At 37.6% G+C, this 25,959-nt stretch overlaps 1 protein-coding gene across 3 annotated transcripts in view; it reads right to left on the bottom strand.

The window, feature by feature from the left end:
- Positions 1-25,959, bottom strand: part of FAM91A1 (family with sequence similarity 91 member A1) — a 68,952-nt gene that overhangs the window by 10,459 nt on the left and 32,534 nt on the right. Inside the window, exons 20-24 of one of the 3 annotated variants that reach the window (XM_063079366.1) lie at positions 25,679-25,828; positions 23,555-23,659; positions 22,898-23,021; positions 21,551-21,620; positions 16,697-19,517 (exon numbers count right to left, since the gene is read on the bottom strand). In XM_063079366.1, coding sequence (XP_062935436.1) covers positions 19,332-19,517; positions 21,551-21,620; positions 22,898-23,021; positions 23,555-23,659; positions 25,679-25,828 — 635 coding nt within the window. In that variant the 3' untranslated portion in view covers positions 16,697-19,331. Of the gene's footprint in view, positions 1-16,696; positions 19,518-21,550; positions 21,621-22,897; positions 23,022-23,554; positions 23,660-25,678; positions 25,829-25,959 lie in introns of those variants that run through there. The other 2 variants (XM_063079369.1, XM_063079367.1) reach the window with 2 other exon arrangements.

The following is a 25,959-nucleotide window of genomic DNA, read 5'->3' as shown; positions in this document are numbered from 1 at the left end:
TTTAAATAAATACAACTTTAATTTTATTTAGCTGCCATTAGGGTACCACTGAAGTTTTCGATCTTCAAGAGTTTTGAAGACAATTTATTTGACTGGGGCTCACAGAATACATGGTATATTGATGAAATTTTCCACTGATGTTAAAAGTACATTTTCAGAGAATATTCGATACACAAAACAATTATAACTTAATTTGTCTGACTAAATTCTAACTTTAATTCTGTGAATGGAAAAGCAAGAGACCAAGCTTCACATAGAGTATTGTTCCCAATTGTTTCGGGCATTTACGTGTGTCTATGTATTTGTATTTTTGTAATTATGTGGGTGGGGAGTAAGTGAGAAAAAGTGCTGCAAAGAAACATACTAAAATGCCCCAAACACACCAATATGTTTGTCTCCAAGTAGTGAAACTGTGTGTGATATTCTCTTCCTCATTTTTTTCCTGCATTTTCCAATTTGTTTCTACTGAATGTGAGTTAGTTTCTAATCAGGAAACAAACAAAAACTATCATTTAAAAAGCTTCCCAAAAATAGAATAAAAAATTGAGTTGTTTCTATAGGCCATGCCATTGTTGATGGCAATTTTTAAATATTTGTACATTCGTAATTGCCAAAACAGTCAAAATAGTCAGCAGTTCTCAAACTTTTTGATCTCAGGACTCCCTTATAAGCTTAAAAATTACTGAAAACTCCAAAGAACCTTTATTTGAGTGGATTTTTTCCATTGATATTTATTGCATTAGATTAAAATTTTTGAATATTTATTCAGTTAAAAATAATAAACCAATTACATATTAGCATAAACAACATATTTTATAAAAATAACTATATTTTCCAAAGCAAAAATACTTCAGTGAGAAGTATAACACTGTCCTACATCTTTGCAAATCTCTTTAACGTTTGGCTTACTAGAAGGCAGCTGCATTCTACTTGTCTTGATACGTTATTTTGGTTGATGCATATGAAGGATATCTGGCCACACAGCAAATATGCATTTGGAAAAGGGAAGACTAATTTAATAACCTTTTTAGATAATTATGGATATTCCTTTTTGACTACACCACTGTAGGTTCACTACACGTGGCACGTCAATAGCAGATCAATGCAGAGGGAGGGGGTTCAATTCATCACAGTCTCAGGGACCCAGGCTGATGGAATACCCACCATCTTAAATGTAGCCAGTCACCTCACTAGAGGGAAAGGAGAGTTCTAGAGAATCTCACATTGACAATTAAATCTTCTGCCAAGAACTGACACAATTTACTTCTACTCACCCTTGGCCAGATGAGTCACCCATCCAACTATACACAATTAGACCATGTAATTTGACCATGGCTCAGGAAGGGCCACGACTGGAAATAGTTGGCAACTGGTCCTAAGGACTATGATAGCTGTATTTCAAATGAATTTTTGTAATTATATATTATTATAAATTATTTTTTAAAGTATCCAAACAGAAGAGAAGGGGATATCATAAAGATAAAAGCCACACCTTTTGCCCTCCTACTGATGGAAACACCCTTCCCAGTGATAACAACGCTTAGTTTCTTTGCAATCTTTCAATACATATTCTACACCTATATAGGTGTAGAACCCCTTTTTGCTTTACTCGAACAACTTTGAGTTGCAGCTTCTTTCGTCAGATAAGGAACTTCAGAATTTCTTTCTTAACAATATATCGTAGACGTCTTCTGTTGCCAATACTTAATTTTTAAAAATAGGTCTAGTGTACCTTTATTTAGCCAGTGCTCTACTGAAGAAAAAATGAGTGGCCTTTTTTTTCTTTTGGTTAATTTTTTTTTATTATAAACAAAACTGCAATGAACATCCTCCTATACATGTACACATATATCTAAAAATCATATTTCCATGGCTCACATTGTTCTATCAATGAGTATAGTACATTTTAAATTCTGATATTGCCAGATTTCCCTCCATAAAAGCTATAATTTACCCTCTAATTAAAACAATACATGTGTATAAATCCATGCTTCCCAAGACCTTCATCAACCTGGGTATCATAATATATTTTTCGTATTTGTCAATTTGTTAAATGGGAAATACTACCTCACAGTAGTTTTAATTTGTATTTTTTTAATTATGAATTAATGTATGTTTTGTTTTCTTTTTGTTGGACATCATATTTTTTTTCCTATGAACTGCCTATTCATGTATTTTGTCCATGTTTTTCTGCGGTCTTGCCCAAGTGCTGTGCCCACATGCATGCCAACCTTTTGACCTGCAGTGCCTCCATCAGTACACCCACCACCACAGTCGCTTCCTTTCCGAGTGGAATTCCTTGTCCCCAGAAGAAAGAGGAGAAAGCCAAGACTGTGCTTTTCTTAGGGTGGCCCTGAGTGTACAGATCCCAGCCATTCTGCCAGGGTGGGCCTCCTCCAGCAGGTGGGCCCTGCTCAAGCTCATCGGTCTGGCAGGTCTGCATCGTGGTCTCACAGCTCCCCCTGCTGATCCTGCTTCCTCCACTTTTCTTTCCCAGGTGTTATTGCCCAATACATGTCACCGACTCTTAACTCCCTCTCAGTGTCTGCCTCCTATAAAACCCAACCTGTGACAGTAAGAAAATTCAGCCTTGTCATGTCTAGAAAATGTTTTGTCCCAGTTTGTAGATTTTCATCTGACTCAATGTATAGAGTTCTTCCAAGCAGAATTTTTCATTTTTAATTTAGTAATAATTACCAGTTGGGTTTTGTGTTCTTTTTTTTCAAATTTACTAATTTTAAATTGATATATAAAATTGTATGTATTTTTCATGTATAACACAATGTTTTGAGGTATATATACATTGTGGAATGGTTAAATCTAGCTAATTAACAAATGCATTAGGGTTCAAATCCCCATACCGGCCAGCCACCAAAAAAAACAAAAAAAAAAATTCATCACTTCACATAGTTATCACTCTTGTGGTGAGAACACTTTGCATTTTTCAAGAGTGCATTATATGGTCATTAACTATGGTCACCATACTGTACAATAGCTCTCTTGATCTATCTGACTGTAAATATGTATTCTTTGACCAGTATCTCCCCAGTCTCCTCTTCCCACTAACCACTCCAGCCCCTGGTAACCACCATTCTATTCTCTACTTCTATGAGATCAACTGTTTTAGATTCTACCTATGAGAAAGATCATGTGGTATTTGACTTTCTATGCGTGGCTTATTTCACCTAACATAATGTCCTCCAGATTCATCCATGTTGTCACTAGTGGCAGGATTCCCTTCCTGTTAATGGCTGAGTAGTATTCCATTGCATATGCACATTTTCTTTACCCGTTCATCCACTGAGGATACTTGAGTTGCTTCTATATTTTAGCTATTGTGAATAGTGCTACAATGAACATGGGAGTGCAGATGTCTTTAATGTACTGATTTCCTTTCCTTTGGATGTACACCTAGTAGTGGAATTGGTGGATCATGTGGTATGCCTATTTGTCATTTTTTGAGGAACCTCCATACTGTTTTCCATAATGGCCATACTACTTTACATTCCCGTGTCATCCATAAAAACTCTTCTCTATGCCAAGGGTATGGAAAACAATCACCTGTTTCCACTTTTACGGCCATGTTTCTTAGTGTTTAAATCTTGTCCCTTCTAAAATTTTTGGTGTGGGCATTTAGGCAGGATTCCAGCTATATTTTTTCCAGATGACTAGTCAATTACCCCCAAATCAGTTACTGAATGATCTACTGACGTCCACACATGCTAATTTGAAATGCCACCCTTGTCACACGTTAGGTTCCTTATGTACTTAGTTCTATTCTTGAGTTTTCTGTTCCACTCTCCTGAATCATCTCCCTGTATCTGAATTAGTACCATACTGTTTAATTACTCTAGGCTTATAACATGTTTGACTGTACCCGCTGGGGATAGATTTTTTTTAGACTTTTTCCCCCTTATAGGCTAAGTCTTTTTATGTTTCTTCTTCCAGACTAAGCTTTAAAATCATTTTGTCAAGTTCCAAAGTTAAGGGGGAAAAAAATCTGTATGTATTCTGAAAAAACTGGACTTAATTCAATCTATCTAGGGAGAATTTCAACTTGACAATATTGAGTCTATCCAAGAACAGTGTATGATTTTCTGTGCATTCCAATTTTCTGTCCTTCAGTAGTGCTTTAAAGTTTTCTTCAAGTATATCTTGCAAATTTATGATTAAGCTTCTTGCCAGGTGCTATGGTCTGAATATTTGTGTCCTCCAGAATTCATATGTTGAAATCCTAACACCCAACGTGATGGTATTAGGAGGTGAGGCCTTTGGGAGGTGATTAGGTCATGAGGGCAGAGCCCTAATGAATGGGATTAATAAAAATGGCCTGAGAGAGATCGTTCCATTCTTCTGCCATGTGAGGACACTACAAAAAGATAGCCATCAACGAACCAGATGCCCAGTCTGCCAGCACCTTGACCTTGGACTTCCAGCCTTCAGAAATATGAGAAATAAATTTATGTTATGTATAAGCTACCCAGCCTATGTGTTTTGTTATAGCAGCCCAAATGGACTAAGATATCAGATATTTCAATTTATTTACTTTGTATTTATGTATGGATGGATGATTGTATATATAGATTTATTGAGGTTTTTGTTTCTGCCTTTAAGAAAGAGTTTTCCTTTTATTATATTTATATAACTTTTGTTATTAAGAAAGCTCTTTTCTTTCATTATATCAACTATATAACTGGTTGTTGATTATAGACAGAAATCCATTTACTGGTCTCTTTTTGTTTCTGTTTCAGTTAATTCTTTTGTATTTTCCTAGTATAGGAACATATCATCTGAAAAATAATTTCAATTTTCCCCATCCTTTTAAACATGACTACCTCTTATTTTGTTCTTTTGTCTAATTTCATGAGCTACTAATTCCAATGTTACATGTTAATAAAAAAGGTTTGGTGGGGATACTTACGCTGTTTCTGGCTTAGGGAGACTATTGCTTCCAGTAATTCAGAGTGAGTGAAGAATGACTCTAAAGTGTTTATGGAATAAATTATGTACTATCCATGTTTTGCCTTAAAAAAAATCTAGTGGTAGGGGAAGTAATCTCTCTCTGTGTGTATGCACATATTTGTATAAGTACAGTAGTCTCTGCTTTCTGTACATGAAACAAGAAGGACTAAACACCGAGCATCGTGGAAGCTGGGTGATGGGCACGTATGTGAAGCTTCACTATACTATTCTCTCTACTTTTGTATGTGTTCCATAAAGAAAAGAAATAACATAATGAGGCTGGGAGGATTTCTGATTTGAACATGTTAAGAACGTTGCTCTTCTCTTGGCAACCACCCACTAAAACTACAGGAGAATGAGAAACATAGACAATCACTGATAAAACTGAGAGGTTTGTAACCCAAGCCACAGTACATGAAGATGGAAAGCAGATATCTAGGACTGGCCGATGGCCTTGCAGAGCGGAGGAAGGGGAACTGAGCAGAAAACAGAGCTCCTTATAAAGAGCGTTGAATCCCCTAAACTCCACCACTTCCTCTTCCAGCCAGGATACCAAGGGACAACTGAACCCGAGAGGCCCAAGCGAAGTGAGCCACAGGACTGGGAAGAGAATGGTGAGAAGCAAGCTTGAGTACCGACTGTGGGAACCCACCTCCCTTCCCAGCTCCCAGAAGTTGGTAGCCATGCTTATAACGCCTGGGCAGGAAACTGGAGCCTCTTCTGAAACCAGGGGCAGCACAAGTATCCCTGCCTTACCATTATTACCGACTGTAACATTGTTTGGGCCCATAGAAAACACCTACAGATCCTGATGGTTGGGAGCACCCTAGTAAAAGAGCGGTTTATCCCTTCAGTGATTCCCACCACTCAACGAGCCCCCGCCCTCCATGCACACTGTCCTCCCAATGACATTTTGGGGGACATGCACTAAAATATATGATCACAAGGCTATAGAAGAAAAGTACAAATAGAAAAAAGTACGAATATTTGTACTCCAAAAGTACAAATAGAAAAAAAGGAACTCAGAGAAAACAGAGACAATGCAGAGACCAGAAGAAAACTTTGAAAAAATTTATAATTAATATCCTCATGACACTACTAGAAAATATTGCATCTGTCTATAAACCGGGTGCTATAATTTAAAAGGAACACTAATAGTTACAGCTGAACCATTTTCACCTCTGAGATATCTGAATGCCAATATGTGAATGTAACAGTTGTTCATTCTTCTATTGAGTTTTGGGTTGATTCCAATTTTTTGCTCTTACAAACTATAACAAACAATGCTGCTACTTGCCTCCTAAGACTTTTTTAGGACTAGAATTGCTAGGTTTCAGGATATGTAAATGCTCAACTTTACAAGATGGTGACAAACTATTTTCTAAAGAGCTTGTACCAATTTATACCCCACCAGCAGTACAAGAGCTCCCATTTTTACACGTGTGTACATTAGTGGTTCTGTCTTACAGGCATCTTACAGTGTATGCTTTGAGTCAGTGGCCAACATATGGTGCTGTCTGTCCATATATCCTCCACAGCCAGAATGCACAGGCCCAGGAACAGAAGTGGGAGTGGTTCCCTTCACCATTACACCTAATACACCACCTGCAGCATTTTGCTTTCCTTTTGGAGATTTTAGGCTCCAAGGACAAGAATGCTTCCTCCAGGGAACACAATGTTTCTATCGAATTAGTAGTTGTGGTCCCACCTAGCCATCTTGAGCTCCTCATGTCATTAAAGGAATAGGCAAAGAAGGGAGTCACTGAACTGGCTGAGCAGCTCTGGTTACCAAGTGGAATTGCACCTGCACCATGGGAGCAGTTAATTCCACTTCCTAGCTCCTTTCCTTCAGCCAGGCAGTGCTGTCCTCGGAATCTGAGCCCAAGCTCCACAGGGAACCTCCTCTGGGCTCCTGATATCAGCATCAGCTCGGTGATGCCATCTCCTTAGAGATCAGCTTCCCAACTCTGGAGGGCTCTTCCTTCATGCTTCTAGGTTCACATACCCCAACCTCTCTGTTTACTTCAGCCCCTGGGGTAGTAGCACCTTCCTGCAGTTATTAACTCCGTTACGTTTTCTTTCTTCGGTCCTTTAACACCTGTTTAACCAATTCCCTCTATTTAATTATTTCTGTTAAAATAACTAGTATGTCTTCTGTTTTTCTAAGTGGAGCCTGACTGAATGAAGCTCTCCATAGACTCACAGCTAGCACTTTGTTTTTTGCATATAGTATGTCCTAAAATATTCAATGTTTTCTGTTTGCTCCTAGAGATGCAACTGGGTTTTATCTATTGATCTTAAATCCGTCCATGTTGCTAACGCTTATATTATTTCTAATAATCTATTAGTAGCCTAATTTATGTTTTCCATATAAAGCTATATTATCTGTGAATAACGGCAATTTCCTTCATTGTCTCCAAACCTTTCATCTTACTTCACTGACTGCAATCTCTCATGTAAAATTTAAGAAAAGTAGGAATTGTGGATATCCTTATATATAGTTGCTGAATTTAATGAGAATGTATTTGATATTTCATCATTAAGAATGTTTGCTGTAGGTTTTTGGAAGTTAACTCATCAGGTTAAAAAAATTCCTTCTTACTCCTGGTTTGCTAAAAATATTTTTGCTTTTTTTTTTTCTTCTTCTTCTTGAGTACTGCAGTTTATAGAATGCATTTTCTGAGTCTACTGAGATGATCCCATGTTTTTTCTTCTTTTATGTTAGTGAGATGAATTACATTAATAGATTCATTAAATCAGTCTTGCATTCCTGGGACAAACTCAACTTGCTATATTATCTTTTGTATATCAGGGTGCAGTTTGCTAATACTTTGCTTGGGATTTTTGTAAGTATATTATTGGGTGAGATGGCCTGTGATTGGCCTTTCTTATACCACCTTGGCTCTGATTTTGGCCTCAAGATTGAAATAGCTTCATCAAAGCATTGAGAATACTCCCTCTTTCTCTATTTTCTGGGGGATGTTGCATAAATTTAAATTATCTGTTCTTTAAAAGTTTGGTGGAACACACCTATAGAATCATCTAGACCTGGTGTTTTCTTTGTGAGACTTTTAAATCACTGATTTAAGTTGCAGAACTTTTCAGGCTTTGTTTCTTCCTGAATCAGAATTTTAGTAAATTATATATTTCTGGGGTGGCTGGCCAATACAGGGATCAAACCCTGGACCTTGGTGTTATCAGCACCACACTCTAACCAACTGAGACCCCCCAACCAGCCAGCACCCCCTAGTAAGTTATTCTTTTTAAAAGTTTGTCAATTTTGTCTTTGCTTTCAAATTTATTGGCCTAAATTGTTTGGCATATTTTCTCACTATCTGTTTAAACTTCTGAATCCATAGTTATATCTTTTTAATTCCTAAGGCTGTTTTGGCTCTTTCTCATTTTTATTGATTAATCTCATGTCTTTTGGTGCTGTTGAGCTTCCTTTTTGTATCTTTGTTCTCCAACTCATTAATGTCTGCAGTTAATCCCTTTGTAAATTAACTCTCCTTAATCTTCCTACTTTGAATGTGCCATCTGCCTCCATCTGGGTCCCTGACTGATATGCTGTACATCCCCAACAACACTCTTGTCTGAAGTTCTACTTTGTCTAATGCTAATATAACATTTCACTTGGTACCTAGATCCCTTGTATATCTTTTTCATTATATCACTTTTAATCTTTGTACATCTTTAGGTTTCAGGTGTATTTGCTACATCAAGTTGACAGCTTTGGGGGTAGGGGTGGAGGTAGCATTCAACCTTAACATCTTTTTCAGTTTTTTCCCCAGCTGGCAAGTTTAGTCAATTTAGGTGTATTGTGATTTCATATCTGTCTGGACTATTTCACCACATCACTCTGCTTTCTTGTCTTTTTCTTCCCTCTCTCCCCACCTGCCACCCCCTTCTTCTTGTTTCCTCATTCCATTTTTCTCTACTACTTGCGTGGGAGTTATAAACTGTGTTTTTTAGTAGTACCCTTATATTTATCATGCATAATCCAAATTATTTCTAGTCACTTCCATGGCTAACCATCCTCACTCTTGTTGTTGATAGTTTTGCTGGATTCACAATTCTAGGTCAACAATCATTTTCTCTAAGTACTTTGACGATGTAATTCAATTATTTTCTGAAACCATTATTGATATGCTTTGGGGTTCCCGTATCTCTCGATTCCTTATCTTTCATCTGTTCTGGATAATTAGCAGACATTTTCTTTTTGAATCTATCTCACTTCATCTTTTTATTTTCTTATTCTGATCATATAAAAGAACAATGAGGGAGGGAGTTCCAGTCAAGATGGTGGAATAGATGGTCCCCAGCATCACTCTCTCCCACAAATTAACCAAATTTACAACTATAAAAATGTAACATCAGCCAAGCCAGGGACACTGGAGCTCAGGGGAAGAGGAGGAGAGACCTACAGAGTTCATGAAGGTGGGAGAAACCATGATGAGAGAAAGAAAAAGCTGCTCTGAGGATTTTGGGCCACGGCCGCTTTAAGACTGGAGCTGCTGAGCACATGGAGCAGGAGCCGGCAGAGGCTGCAGCTGTGCCCTTCAGATGGAGTTACTTGGAGGCAGCAGAAGAGAAGAGGGCCTTGGTGGCCCCCAGGACAGCAAGACTGCTAATAGTGTTCATGTGGACCCACGCAGAAGCGAGCCAGAACAGCCAAAAAAAGGGAGCCATTCAGAGGCCAGTGAGTCATCACAAGGGACCATCGTAGGGACCGTCATAGGGCCTGTCCCATGGGAAGTGTTTGCAGCATGGGCGGTGGGGAGACAGGCCCACCAGGGGAACACTGGGGCACAGCAAGGACAGCCGATCTGCCCCCCAGTCAGCACAGGACCACTCACAGGAGACTGGTCGGGAATACAGAATTGCATGGGGTGCAGTTTGATGAAAAAACTCAGGCCCAAATCAGAGATTCTACAGAACACAGATCCACCGGGTCTCTGGAAAGCTGGAAGTACATATAAAGCCAACCATTAAACCCTGAGCTGCACAAAAAGCCTTCCCTAGGGAAACAGCAGCAAAGTAGCAATTTAGCTCAACAACACAGCTCAAGTACTGGTTCCCACAGGAAGTTCCCCTAAGCAAAGGACAAAAAATTAGTTCCGGCCCAGGCACACCACCAGCACCTTGGGGCCTGCCTGGGAACTGGAGGCTTGGATCTGGGGACCAGACCCCACTCCCACCTCCAGGCAAACTGCACCAGTGCCTCGGAGCCAGCCTGGGGACCTGAAGCATGGAGAAGGGACTGGACCCCCCCCTCCCACAACCAGGCTCACCACACTAGCATCTTAGGGCCTGCCCAGGGACCCGAGGACACGAGAAGTGGACCAGACCTCTCTCCCACAACCAAGCACACTGAGCCAGCGCCTTGGGGCTCACCCAGGGACCCAGGGTATGCAGTTGGGGACCAGACCAGCCTCGCACAACCAGGCACAACATGCCAGCACCTCGGAGCCCACCCAGGGACCTGGGGCAAGGAGAAGGGGGATGGTCCTGTCTCCTACAACCAGGCACACCATGCCAGAGCTTCAAGGCCTGCCCAGGGACCCAAGGCATGGAGAAGGGGACTGGACCTCTCCCACAACCAGGCACAACATGCCAGCATCTTGGGCCCCACCCAGGGACCCAGGGTATGGAGTCGGGGACCAGACCACCTGCCCACAACCAGGCACAACATGCCAGCACCTCAGAGTCCACCCAGGGACCCGGGGCATGGAGAAGGGGACTGGACCTCTCTCCCACAACCAGGCACACTGGGCCAGCACCTTGGGCCCTGCCCAGGGACGCAGGGCATGGAGAAGGGGACCAGACCACCCTCCCACAACCAGGCACACTGAGCCAGCGCCTCAGGGCCTGCCTGGGGACCTGAGGCATGGAGAAGGGACTGGACCCCCCCCTCCCACAACCAGGCTCACCACACTAGCATCTTAGGGCCTGCCCAGGGACCCGAGGACACGAGAAGTGGACCAGACCTCTCTCCCACAACCAGGCACACCAAGCCAGCGCCTTGGGTCCCACCCAGTGACCCGAGGCATGGAGCCAGGAACCAGACCCTCCTCCCACAACAAGGCACACCACGCCAGTACCTCGGGTCCATCCAGGGACCCAAGGCAAGGAGAAGGGGACTGGACCTCTCTCCTACAGCCAGGGACACCATGCCAGCACCTTGGGGCCCATCAGGCCCAGAGGCATGCAGAAGGGGACTGGACCCTCCTCCCCCACCAGGCACAAAACGCCAGCACCTTGGGGCTCACCTGGGTACCTGAGGCATGGAGAAGGGGACCAGATCCTCCTCCCACAACCAGGCACACTGCACCAGTACCTCGGGGTCCGCCCAGGGACCTGGGACATGGAGAAGGGGACTGGACCCCTCTCCCACAACCAGGCACATGGTGCCAGTGCCTTAGGACCTGCCCAGGGACCAGAGGCATGGAGAAGGGGACCAAACACACCCCACAACCAGGCATACCACCAGTGCCAAGGAGCATGCCAAAAACAGCACCTCTAAGTGGGTGGCCCACCAGAGCCACCATAATAACCATGGCTGCTACAAAAGTGGCTAGTTGCCACAGCCACCATGCAGATGGTCCGCCAACCACTGGAGTGCATTCACACAAGAGTCACCAGCAGAGACAAAGAAAAGGAGAGGATATCTCTTTCCACAAAACCTATTTCAGAGTGACAGAAACAGCACCTGCTCTATGATAAAATTGGCGGACCTGATCACATCTCTCAGCATTGGACAGATCATCTAGGCAACAAGTTAACAGAGTAATCATTATTCTTTCAGTAGGAGAGAAGAAATCTAGGGCAATTAGAGGGGGGAGGGGGAGGGGATGGGGGAAGGGGAGAGGTTGGACAAGGGGCATAAAGAATAATTACAATTTGTAACAATATATATGCTAGTAATATTGATTTAATCAACATATCTCAATGTTCAACCCCAAAAATATGTATAATCGATTTTGATTCAATAAATAAAATTTTAAAAATAAATAAATAAAATAACAGATAAAAGAACAATGAGGGAATTCTATAGAAGTAATAAGTTCCCATAAATTCAATAATTTAGATGAAATGGACCAATTCCTTGAAAGACACAAACTACCAAACTCACTCAAGAATAGCTAATCTGAATATATCTATTAAAGAAAGTAAATTTGTTGTTCAAAACCTTCCAAAAAAGAAAATTTGGGGCCCAGATGGTTTCACTAGGAAATTCTACCAATTTTTAAGGAAGAAATCATACCTACACTTTATAATCTCTTCCAGAAAAGAGAAGAGGGAACATTTTCTAACTTATTTTCTAAGGTCTGAATTACTTTAACATCAAAACCAAACTAAGACATTACAAGAAAACTATATACCAATATCCCTCAGGATACTGACATAAAAAAATCCTCAATATTAGCAAATCAAACCCAGGAATATATAAAAGGACAATTTCATCATGACCAAGTAGGGTTCACACCAGGAACATAAGGCTGATTCAAGATTTGAAAATTAATGTCATTCACCATATTAACAGTCTAAATATGAAAAACCATATGATCATCTCATTGGATACAATGAAAGCATTCATTTGTGATAAAAACTCAGCAAACTAGAAATAGAAGGAAACTTTCTTAACTTAAAGGTTATCTATAAAAAAATCTATAGTTAACATCATAACTTAATGGTGGAGGTCCGCTCTCACAACTCCTATTCAACATTGTACTGGTAGCCCTAGCCAGTGAAATAGGGCAAAGAAAAAGAAATAAAAGAAGTACAGATTGGAAAGGAAAAATAAAATGTCTTTACTCACTGATGACAGATTTATCTATGTATAAAATCCCCAAGAATCTAAAAAAAAGCTCACTAATAAGTGAGTTTAGCAAGGTTGAAATATACAAAAGTTAATCATATTCCTGTATACTAGCAATGAAAGATTTCAATTTGAAATAAAAAAAATTCCAATACTAAAAAAATAAAGAACTTAAGTATAAAACTAACAAAATATGTGCAGGATTTATTTGTTGAAACCTACAAAACAATGACAAAGAAATCAGAGAAATTACAAATAAATGGAGATCTCTGTTAAGATGCCACTTCTCCCCCATTTGACCTAAAGATTCAATACAATTTTGATTAAAAGCCCTGGGAGCTTTTGTGTAGATATTGACCAACTGACTGTAAAATTCATAAGAAAAGGCAAAGGAACTAAAAGAGCCAAAAATCAATTCCAAAAAAGAACAAAGTTGGAGGACTCACACAATTTGTGTGATTTTAAGGAAAGGACAAACACACTGACCAATGCAGCAGAACAGAGCACCCAGAAATAGACCCACACAAATAGCATGAACTGACTTTTTTAAAGTTTTATTTAAGTATAATTTACATATGCTATCACTTAAGTTTTACAATTTGATTCTTTATAATTTAGAGTTGTATAACCATTGCCACAATTCGACTTTAGAAAATTTCCATCACACACAAAGATGCTCTGAGTCATCTACAGTCACTCCCATTCTCACATCCAAGCAACCACTCATCGACTTTGTCTATAGATTTGCCAACTGATCTTTGATAAAGGTATAAAGGCAATTCGATGAAAAAAACTACAGTCATTTCAGGAAATGGTGCTGTATCAACTGAATGTCCATATACAAAAATAAATCTTCACACACACCTCACACCATGTGCAAAACTTAGTTGAAACAGATCAAAGACCTAAACGTAAAACATAAAATTATAAGGCTTTTAAAAGAAAACACAGGAAAAATATGCATGACCTTGGGTGTGGTGATGAGTTTTCAGATAGCATCAAAATGGCAATCTAAAAAATTAATAAACTGCACTCTATCAAAATTAAAAGCATTTGTTGGCTGGCCAGTTAGCTCACTCAGTACAGTGTGGCGCTGATAACAGTAAGGTCAAGGGTTCAGATCCCCATACTGGCCAGATGCTAAAACAAAATAGTAGTAAAAAAAAAATAAAGGCATTTGTTCTTAAAAAGACACACTATTGAGAATGAAAAGACAATTCAGACTGAGAAAATGTTTGCAAAATACATGTCTAATAAAGAATTTGTATTCAGAATATATACTGAAGTCTTAAATCTCAATAATAAAACAACCCAATTTTTTAAAGATGGGCAAATGATCTGAACATACAATTCACCAAAGATAATATATGGATGTCAAATAAGTACAGGTTAAGCATCCCTAATCCAAAAACCCAAAATCAGAAATGCTCCAAAATCCAAAACTTTTTGAGTGCCGACATGATGCTCAAAAGAAACACTCATTGGAGCATTCAGATTTCAGATTAGGGATGTTAAACTGTTAAGTATTATCTGCAAATATTTCAAAATCTGAAAAAATCTGAAATCCAAAACACTTTTGGTCCTAAGCATTTCAGGTAAGGGATAGTTGACCTGTATATAAAAAGATGCTCAACATTATTTTTTATTATGGATACAAACATTTCAACCATCATGAGATACCACTGGAACAGGAATTCTGATTCCTTGCTGGTGGGAAGGCAAAACAAGTCACTTTGGAAGACAGTTTGGCAGTTTCTTACAAAGTCAAATACACATTTACCAAATGACTAAGCAATCCCACTCCTAAGTATTTACCAAATCAAAATGAATGGTTACATTAAAAACTGTATGTGAATGTTAAATGATAAACAAACCTTGATAAATCCACAATGGAGTATTCAGCAATAGAACGAGCTATTGATTCACATAATATGGATGAACTTAAAATATATTTTGCTAGAACAAAGAGGCCAGACCCAAAAGGCTACAAATTGTATGATTTCACCATATAGATGATATTCTGGATAAAGCAAAATTGTACAAATGAAAAACAGACACGTGGTTGCCAGGGGTTGTGGAGAGGGGCCAGTGGTTGAGTACAAAGGGAAATTTTTAGGGTGATGAAATTGTTCTGTATTGTACCGGGGTGGTAGACACATGACCCTATGCATTTACCAAACCCCATACAGAGTACATTTTAGTGTCTGAATAAATAAAATCAACTAGGATCTCAGGGAATCCCAGATGGAATGCAGCGTGTGACAAATGAATCTGACTGTTTTACCAATGTATGACACAACCTCGATGAAAGAATAAAAAGGAGCCAAACCAAGTTACTTTGGAAAATGGTGTTTTGACTGGTTACTGCAAGGCTAAAAAAAAAAGGAGGGGGGCACTTAAACACTGTCAGTTTAACTGTCAGTTTGCTTCTCACAGGGGTATAACAACTGTTCTGAAGCCACTTTATAAGTACACTAGGGTTGAACAAATAAGCAAATAAATAAGCTAAAAGCCAAGTTTTTACTGTCAGAAAAGAAGTTACAAATAAACAAGGAGGTAAGGCTAGAACAAACCTTGTGGTGCTGGATTGTCAATATAATCTCATGTTTAACTTTATATAGATAGATCTAGAAATCACTGGAAAGACGTGTATCTATATATTGGCTAGTATACATATTTATATCTCCTAGCTCACTGCAAAGGCCTAGAAGCAATGACACTCCAATAGCACACCCAACATCCAGATTTTGGCTTCTATATTCCATTCTCCAATAAAAGGAATCAAGGCTCCTTGGAGAAATGGCCAACACTAGGGCTGGGGACCAGATGGTACTTGTAGTGCTAGGTAGTACGAATACAGTCTCAAAAAAAAATGGGGGCATATCAAAAGGATTTAGGCGCCAACCTCAAAGACCTCCTAAAGGCTGAAGATGAAACAATTTGCACAACAAAATAAATAAGAGCACTGGCTCTTAACCCAAAGGATAAAATGAAAAGCCATAAGCCCATACTAATATAAACAAATGATCAAATAAATAAATGAGAGAAAAGATTTTCTTTAAAACATAATTCTAAATAATACATGTAGAAACCACTCCCCCTTTCCAGGAAATGGAGCTAAATTTCCCTCCCTTTGATCGTGGGCTTGACTTAGTGATTTGCTGCCAAAGAACAGAGTATTTAAAAGGGGGGAAATAGTATCTCACAGTGGAAAAACCTAGCAGACACCATCCTAATCAATGAAGAAATACATATTGACATCATGTACCCCATGATATGATAACACTGATGAGAAGGGCACATTACCTCCGTGTTATTCTTTCAGATAAAGCATAGCTTCAGTCTTATGAGAAAACATCAGATAAACCCACACTAAGGAACATCCTACAAAATAACTTACCAGTACTCTTCAGAGTGTCATGGTCACAAAAGACTGAGAAACTCACATATTGGAGGAGACTAAGGAGGCACTGATGACTAAATAAATGCAATATAGTACACTGGACTAGAAGGACACAGTAAAAAAACTAGTGAGAGTCAAAGTCTGTAGTTTAGAAAATAGTATTGCACTAATGTTAATTACTGAGTTTTGACAAATGTACCATAGTTTCCATAATGTATTGACATTAGAGGAAGATCAGTGAAGGGTTCGGGGAACATCTCTGTACTACCTTTGCACTTTCCTGTAAATTTGAAATTACTATAAAATAAAAGATATTTTTTAAAAAGTAAAGGAAAGCAATGGCACTAAAAGCACGGCTATATCTAAAATTAAGAAAGGAACTTTCAGAAGATTATCCACATTTAACAGTAACTTGATCAACACCACAGTTTATTTGTAAACATGTTATATGTGTCAATAATCAGATTGACAACAGTTTATACATTTCATTGTATAATATTAACATCCTAACAGAAAACAATCCACTGTACTCAGTTACAGTTTTGGTACTTTAAAATCTTTAAATATAAATTGTATTTGAAATATATGAATGGCAAAGAAAACAGAACACATCAAGTAAAAGAAATCAATATTCCTCAAAAAAACAAATACAAAGTCATCTGATTACATATTTTAAAAAAGGAAGAAGGAAATCAGATGGTCATCTTTTTTTAATGATATAAAGTTACATTTCTTTAGACCCATTTGAGAGGTGAAATTGTACCATACATACTAACTTTCATGTCCTTTTAGATATTTGTTCTTTTTTTTCCTGGTTTCTAAAGAATGTTTGCCATGGTTTATGCTACATTAAGGGAGTAGGGGAAGAAAGGAGAGGAAGTGGCACAAAGCCAAATGAAATAACTTTAAACATTCGCAAAGAAATTGAATAAAAATGTTTCATGAACCTTCTTTGGCAAATATCAAAGTCTATGTTTTAAATTTACCTTTTTGTTGAATTAGATCAACACTTGTAAGATTTAAGAGCTGCATCTTTACATGAGTTAATGTACGAATGAAACAAAGCCAAATTCATAAAGCAAAGCACAAACATCAGCATTTCACATTCTGCTAACAGCTCAAAAAATGCAGATTCTCCCTCAAGAGTATGAGAGGTCTTCAGCTGGGAATCACATGACTACTCTTTCCTCATTCAACATGAGAAACTGTAGTTGACCCCATATTTTTTCAGTACTTTCCATAAAATTCATGATCATTATTAGGTTCTACTTCTGCATTATCTCTCTCGAAGATGTAGCAGCAAATCACTCCCATATTTTAAGCTTTAAACTCACCAGTTGGGTTCACTGCCAACAACTACAAATGTTCAATTCTTTATTAGTGTGCATGGCATTACAGTTAGCTTAGATTGTTAATACAGGAATAAATAAAACAGCTACAGTTAATTCAAACAAAGCTAATTAAAATGAGATTAAAGAGCCCTGATCAAATGAAATACAACTTTCAGTTGAAAAACTGTAAAAGTTACATACATACATACATACCTAATAGCACTAGGAATGTACAATATCAGTTATTGGAAAAATAAATGAGTAATTCACAGTCATAAGAAATTATTTAATATTAGTATATATTTTTCCTTTTATAGACAAACATAACATACACATGGTTTCTACTTTATACAAGACAAAGTAGAAAACTAAACGTTACTGCATTTACCCCAAACACAGCACTGACTGTGCCAAAGGTAACCCGGTCTAAAATATTCAATTCTATAGCTAGGCCATGAAACTGAATGCTTGGTTATATTAACCATTTTAAGAAAGGCATATACTTCCAGAAGTATGTTAAGTACACAAATATTAGTTCTATAAATAAAAATTACCAGCAAAAATGTTTAGGTTATAACATTCCCAAATTTTCTAAAGCCGTAAGTGTTTTTTAGACATATGTTGTTTGACCAGTTAGTTTAGTTACAGTTTTTAACTAACAAACCATTACCCCATAAGAAGAACTAAACACTGCACAAACTTCCCAAGAAAGGTAATTTGAAAAGTCTAAAAAGTTATTCCAATTATTCTAATTAACATTTGAGATACTAAAAGAATCAATGACTTAAGAAACACTTTGATATTATTCAATTTTTCATCATTTCCTCTAAAAGTAAGGTCCAGATTGCTTAGGAATATGTCTTCAAAGTAGGTTTATCATTAAAGTGTTCTGATCTGAAGACATAGCCTGAATGCTTCTAATGTGTAATTCTAATGTAAAATCACAGTCCTTGGTTTGAAAACATCAAATTCAATTTCCAAAACAAATCATTCGTAAAGCTACAAAACAAAAACTAAATCAGGGTGAGAATGTGCAGCAGACACAGCTGCAAGAGTGGAAAATAAATTCTATTTTCCCATAAAGACTCTATGAAAATATAAAGCCCAAAGTAAGTGACAACAGAAGTCTACAGATGAGTATAAACATGGTTTAAAAACTGAATGCTTTCCAAAGCTTCTCACGAGATGACAATGAAGAATCATAGTCTGAGTTAAGACTTTATAAATCAATATTAAGTTTTACATAACTATGCTGATTTATAAACCTTCAACAATATTCGAATGATATACATAATTTACAGACACCCACAGGAATTTTTAATGCCCCATAATATCATCTCTCAATACTGGATGTTTATTGTTTTATGGTTTTACTACTTTAAGAGCCAAGAAGCCTTTTCAGAGGGAGAGCTCCATCTCTTCCCTTGATCCCAAGTATAGCTAACAAAATATAAAATTAAACAACATTCATGTCTGATAAAGTAACATATAAAATTACCATTGCGATATCCATAGTGACTGCTTACAAACATAACAGTCATCATAAAGCCTATAAAGTATACCCTTAGTTTTATAAAAGAAATGCAGATTGTCTCAAAGTAAAAACTACAGTGCTGGCTGCTAAAAAGCACTTTGTTGCAATGAGATGTGCAATGATGAGCAAAACTTCAGAAAACATGAACATGTTCCCCAAACTTTTAATATCAATTAAGCAACAATTGCACCACAGCAGCAGGATGCTTTTTAGTGGCTGACACTATTAACGTTAAGAAAGAAAAAAAGGCAGAAAGTGTGAGCAACAAATGGTGCAGCCAAATTATTGCAGATGGAGATTAGCAATAAGAAGTGAGGAAGGCAACCGTCCACTCCATTCTGACAAGATACCATCTTTAAATATTAAGTTTTTTGCAGGAAGTGGAACTCCCATGTCAGTATAGGATGACTGCGAAAGAAAACTTGAAAAACTGGGCTCTGTGTGAATATCCAGTGTTGAAGCACCTTCCTAAAGGATCAAGAAACAAAAGAAATTTTCTATATTCAATACATTACCAAAACCACTTACTATAACTAATGAGAAATATGGACCTTGATTACCTAAGAAATAGTTATGGAATGCAAAGCACTACTGGAGATGCAAAGGTCTACCTCATGAGCCCAAAATAATCAATGACAGGTATTATTATATGCAAAAATGAGAAATACAAGTCAGATTGCAATAAATACTTTGAAATATATAGAAATGATAGGCTATGAGACTGTGGGATACAAAAAAGTTAATTCTTAGAAGACAGGACCTACCTCAAAGTACCACCTAAAAGGAGACAATCTCTAAAATACCTAACACAACACTAAGTACCAGAATATTCCATCCACTCCCAGGCTTCTCAGACTCATATATTCAGCACAGACCCCTTCCCAGAAATCCAGGCTCAAACATCCACCTACCTGACATCTCCTCTCAGATGGTTCCCCATGCATTCCACTCTTCCCATGTCCATAACTGAACTCTCAAAGTTTTTACCACCCCTTCCTCCCCAGCCTTCCCTACTCCATACACCTGGACTAATCAAGAAATACAAGAATCGTTTCTGAGTCCTCCCTTCCTCCACACTCCCAATCTTTTCCTCACATTTAATTCATCATCAAATTGTATCAATCTATCTCCAAAACATATCCCAAATTAGTTTACTTTATTCATTCACCATAGCCAAGGCCAGTGGTCTCCAAAGTGGGATACTCACTTCAAAGAAGGGTACAATACTGAGAGAATTTTAGAATTTCTCTGTCTACTTATTAAATCCTTATAAAATTTTCTATTTTTGTGTATTTTTATAATATACATAATTTATTGGTATAATAGTATATATGTGTAATAAACAAAACTTTATCAGAAATATATGCAAAATTTCGGGGGCTTTTGCATGTGTGTGAAAAAGGGGACTCAGCTACCAACTTCTCTCACTCAGGCTATTACAATAGGCTCCCAGCTGATCTTGCTTCTATCCTAGTCCCTTTCTAATTTCTTCTCCAAACAGTAACTAATATTCTTAAATATTAGTCAATCAGAAATAATATCTCTCCCCCATTTAAAAGCCTTTAGTCATCTCTCTTTACACTCAGCATAAAATGCAACTTCTTTAACATACTCCAGAACGCCCCGCCCTTCTCGACCTCACTTCTTGCCATGACCTCTCTTTCATGAGGGTTCTGCTACAATGGCCTCCTTTTGTGTCCTCATACACTGAATGCTTTCCTGACACAAAAACTTTGCAACTACTAAGCTCTGCACAGAATACTCTTCCATTCTTTAGGTTTTAGCTCATATTCCCTCTCTCCTATTGAAATTAGGTCTACTTTCAGACTTCATCAGAGTTTGGCTCCTTTAAAGTACTTATTGAAATCTGTAATTACCTACATATTTTAATGTTTATTTGACTCCCGTCTCATACAACACTGTAAGCTCCATTAGTGTCTTACTCATAACAGTTTCCCCAGAAGTGTCTGGCCTAGGGTAGACTCGAGTATTTATTGAATAAATGAATAAAACTACAAAACACTGATTCATAATGATGTTGGATCAGATATTCTGAACAGAAATAATCCATTCTTAAAGTTTATCTATAAATCGAGTCTAGAATATCTTTTCTTTGCCTGGGGACAAAACAAAAGGTCCAGAACACTGGCCTTTGCTGCCAGAAGAGACAACCTCTTCCAGCAGTGGTGAATCACTACAGTTATTACCACACCCAAGAACCAGCACCTAACCTGGTATGTGGCCCGTAGTAGAGGCTTAACACATTTCTGTTGAATGAAGCACTGGCACAGGACAAAGACTTCGAGCTTTAGTCTTTGAAGAGATGGCCAGTGAAATATGCAATTCAATTAATGTCTTAAATCTCAGAGTCTTCAATTATGAAATGAAATTAATGCTTATTTCATATCTTGCTGCTGTGGAGACTCAAAAACAAACATGGAAGTGTACTGTATGCTATAAAGCTCTACACAAACACCATTTGGATTTTTGGGTTTCATTACCTGGAACGAGTGTACAAAGTTAAGGACTTGTAGAGAGAGTTTTCTACTGGAATGTAAGAGGTTTTGAAGGCTGAAAAAAAGGGAGAGAAAAAGTCTATAACAAATATAATGGCAAAAACTAATATCTCACAAGAGTATTTTTAGCAATTTAAATGCATTTATATATGTATATACATACTAATCATATAAAAAAAATTTTTTAATAATTTCAATTCTGCCTGTTTTAATAATAATAGGGAGTAATGGTGCATGAAAAGGCCATTTTGGAATAAAATATCATGCATAACCAAAATTGAAGTTATTGTTTTTTAAAAAAAATTTAAACTATTAGTAAATGTTAATTGAAAGAAATCTTTTCAAATGAAGATTTAGGAACTTCGAGGGATGGCGACTATGACACAAATTTTAACTATCCAAAGTTAAGTTTGAAAGACAACCCGATAAAAAGTCTCACAGATTTAACATATGGCAACTCGCCTGAGTTAGATATTTTTCAAATATGTAAATCAGTAAACATTATAGAGGCAAGATTTAAAGTTTTACAATATTCCCACTTTTTATTCATGTATGTTATTTTCACAGGATAGTTGTTAAAACTGTTGAGTACTTTTAATTTTCTGATATTAGCTACATTAAGCCAATTAAATGCATGATTTGTTATCCAACTTTGTTTTCCTAAATAAAGAAGTGAAGGGGATCTGTGGATATCATCCCTCCAAGCCACCCATCATGATGAGTGAATTCAATATTTTCTCCCGCTAACCCAGATAATCTCAGAACCTTTACAACACCACCTCTTAGCAACCACTCCCACTGGATCAGAGTTGACATATGAGATTAAAATCTATGTGTCATCTCTGAAAAGTAATACATGTTCATTTCAGAAAATGTAGAGTGAAGAAAGTTTTGGAAAGTCACCCTAATTCCACTATAAGAGACAATCACTATTAACATAATATAATTTGAATGTGTGAATATTAAGAGTGAGAGAAATACACAAAAGAAATTTCCTATACACATTTATAAATTAAAAAAACTAAGTTCATGCTACATATAAGCATGCCCATTTTACCACACTCTCACAATACCTGGGTAACTAAGTAAATATAATTAACCAAAACATGTGTCCAAAATGTTTGCTTGTGACTAATTTATGATCTACCAAAATCTAATTTGGAAAAAATACAGCAAAATCCTTAAACTAGCAATGTGTATTCAATCAACAAATATGGGCATAGCAATTACTATGTTCATGTACAGAACAAAAGAAAGCAAGATATAGAAACTATTCACTGACAGCTTAAAAATCCAGTAGACGAAAGGATGACAATGAATATAAACCCTCACCTTTCTTTTCTGCAAAGGCCATGTGTTGCAATTTTCCTACAGACTTTCCGGTTTAGTTCAGAACTAAACAGTGGAATTCCAAAGCACAGCTCGAGGGGAACCCAATCTGCTTCTGTTGTGGCACCTAAAAAAGAATACATAAACTTATTTTTTAAATCATGTATATGTATTTACATATATTAAATGACTGACTAGGGTTTCTTAACCTGAGATTCACAGATTCCTCCCCACTCCCCAGTGACATCCACCAATGGGACTGACGGGAGGGAGACTCAACAGGGAGTCAACTGATCTCTGAAACAGGATAGTATGTTTCTGGAGTATGTACATGTGTCTGGGGAGAAGGTAAACAATTTCATCAAATGTTCAAAGTAGTCATTTGCCCAAAAAAGGGTACTGAAAGACATCTGCAAGATGAGAGAATGAATCGAAATATTTATCACAGGAATAACAAAATTCAAGTCATTCTTCTGAGGTCATAATTTAATAATACTTGAATTATTTTGCTAAGTATATAAAAATGCTTCCTAGAAAACTCTTATTAAAAAGTCCATTATGGATAATAAGAACAGACAAATGTCATACAAATGACTTAACAGAAAAGTTGAACCTCAGAAATTAGTCTAATAAAACTGCAAAGAATTTTTAACATCATACCAGAGTTTTGCTTTGCTGTCAAATCTATAGTTGCTTCCTCAATGACCATTTCAAATGACTCAGTACTCCCATTTACATCCGACCCAGAAGCTAAGTCAGGTTCTCCTTATAATTAAGGAACATACACAAAATTAGAATTTTAGTAGTCAGCAGAAGTTGTCAATAAATCAGATCTAACAAAGAAAACTTTTAGGCAATAGTAATGATGATGGAAAAAAATGAATAATCATCTTTGGCCTAAAGCAGCAGTAGTGGTTCTAAATCCAGTGGGCAATTTTGACCCCAAGAAACATTTGGCAGTGTCTGGAGACAGGTTTGGTTGTCATGAATGGATGCAGGGATGCTACTGATACCAACAGATATTAAATATCCCACCATGCACAGGACAGTCTCCCACAACAAAGTATCATCCAGCTCAGAGTGCAAACAGTGCTAAGGTTGAGAAACCCTGGCCTAAAGAAATCAAAATCCAAAAAGTTTAGACTTTCACTTAGATCATTACTGAAGTCATTTCTATCCCTGTGGAAGTATGCTGTCTGATCACATTATTCCTCTTCAAAATTCTTTTTTTGTCTCTCCATATCCTTCGTAAGATCCTCCAAGATCACCTAGATGTTACCTACTTCTCTACTCTCCTCTTTTACTACAGTCCATCAAATCCTTCCTTTTGACCAAGATGAGCTACTCTGTTTCCTAATTCCCTCTGCCTGAAAGAAAGGCTGCCACCCCTCTCCAAAAACAACAATCATCTTTTGTCTAGCTAGCCCATTTTTCAAAACAGTTCAGACTTTACCTTCTCTAAGAGGCCTTCTTTGGTAGCTCAACTCGGCTGAGATATGCCTTCTGTGTCCTGTGTTAGCACTTTAAGCAGGGCCCTGTCACAGTCTTTTAATACCACACTGTAGGCTGATTCATTTGTTTGGCTCCCGTTCTGGGGTTCTACTCTTTGGAACACAATCAGGTCTTTCTAATTTAAATATCTCCAGCACCTAAGCAGATATTCCATAAATGTTTGTGGAACGAATGACATAAAAAATGACAGACGTAGTAGACACACTTTGAAATGACTGCCTAAGCCATAGCCCTCTTCTCTGGGAAAACGCCTCTACAATATCTGGCAGTCAACCGTTGAAAGCTACCCAACTCTTCTGGATAAAGATAAACGGACCAGAAGTAGACACCTAACTAAAAGGGAGCCAATCCAATCCCTGGATGGCTAGTAATCAATCACATTTTCTCAGGATTTCAAACTAAGAGGCTGATGGAACACAGTCAATCAATGGCAGACATTTGAACTGAGAAGTCTCCCAGAGCTGGTACCATGGCAACCAAAGCCACATACAAGCCAATACTATGCCAAAGCAGAAACAATTAGCAAATATGAGAAGGTGATTTGATTTGAAAATGGATTTTTAAATTAAAAGGAAAGAAAGTGATATCTAAGGAAAATGAGCTATTGTTAATATGCAGGATAGACTGGAGATAGAAAGGAGGAGAGTCCGGGAAGGCTAAGCACGAAACTGCTGCAATAATACATGATTAAGGTATCAAGACCCAGACTAAAACAGCAGTAATGGAGAATTAAAAAAGAGAGAGGGGAAGAAATGAGAGACATCTCTAAAGCCTAATTCACAGAACCTGGAAACTAACTGGACACAGTGGAAAGAAGAGAAGGATGAGACAAAGATAAGGTTTCAGGCTTGGGTAGCCAAGACAATGGTGTCTTTGACAGAAAGAGAAAAGCTGAAAGGAAAGAACTACTAAGTATTTTGGAAACGTTTTTACAAAAAGACTTGAGTTTTAAAACCATCACCCCATAAAGCTAATTTAATTCAAAGCCTAAAAACATACAAGTGACAGTAAAGGGCTAAACCTCAATAATCATCCTATATTCCAACCCTAGGTCATCACTTCTTTAGTTGTGCACTTAGTATTTTCTCCATTTGAACAAATTATATTTGCCCAAATGATGTTAGAGAATATTTTCTCATACTTCGGTGAAAAAACATTAGGTATTAAATAATTCAACATCCCCACAAAGGTCACTGCTGCTTTTTATATATTAAGATCATGTTAAACTCAAAACCAATGATCTTAATTCAAAGACCCCCAATATTGGCTAACCTCTTTCATCAGAAGCATCACTGAGTTTTCTATTTGCAAGTTGGCTAGAAGCATTCAACATGGTGACATATCCACAGAAATGCTGCAAGTCCACTTTATTCCTCAATATTTGTAATGCTTTATGAAGACCCATATTGGCACGAGTAAACTCTAAGAATAAAGAGTTGATATCGCATTAGTAAACAGATTTATAATGCAACACCAAAAATTTAAATATACTTTTCTTTATTAAAAAATTCTTAGAACTATTTTTATACTTTAATGTATCAAGATTGATTCCA

This window comes from Cynocephalus volans, chromosome 15 (genome assembly GCF_027409185.1).
Source record: "Cynocephalus volans isolate mCynVol1 chromosome 15, mCynVol1.pri, whole genome shotgun sequence".
Taxonomy (NCBI): domain Eukaryota; kingdom Metazoa; phylum Chordata; class Mammalia; order Dermoptera; family Cynocephalidae; genus Cynocephalus; species Cynocephalus volans.
This window is presented reverse-complemented; position numbering and strand designations above follow the sequence as displayed.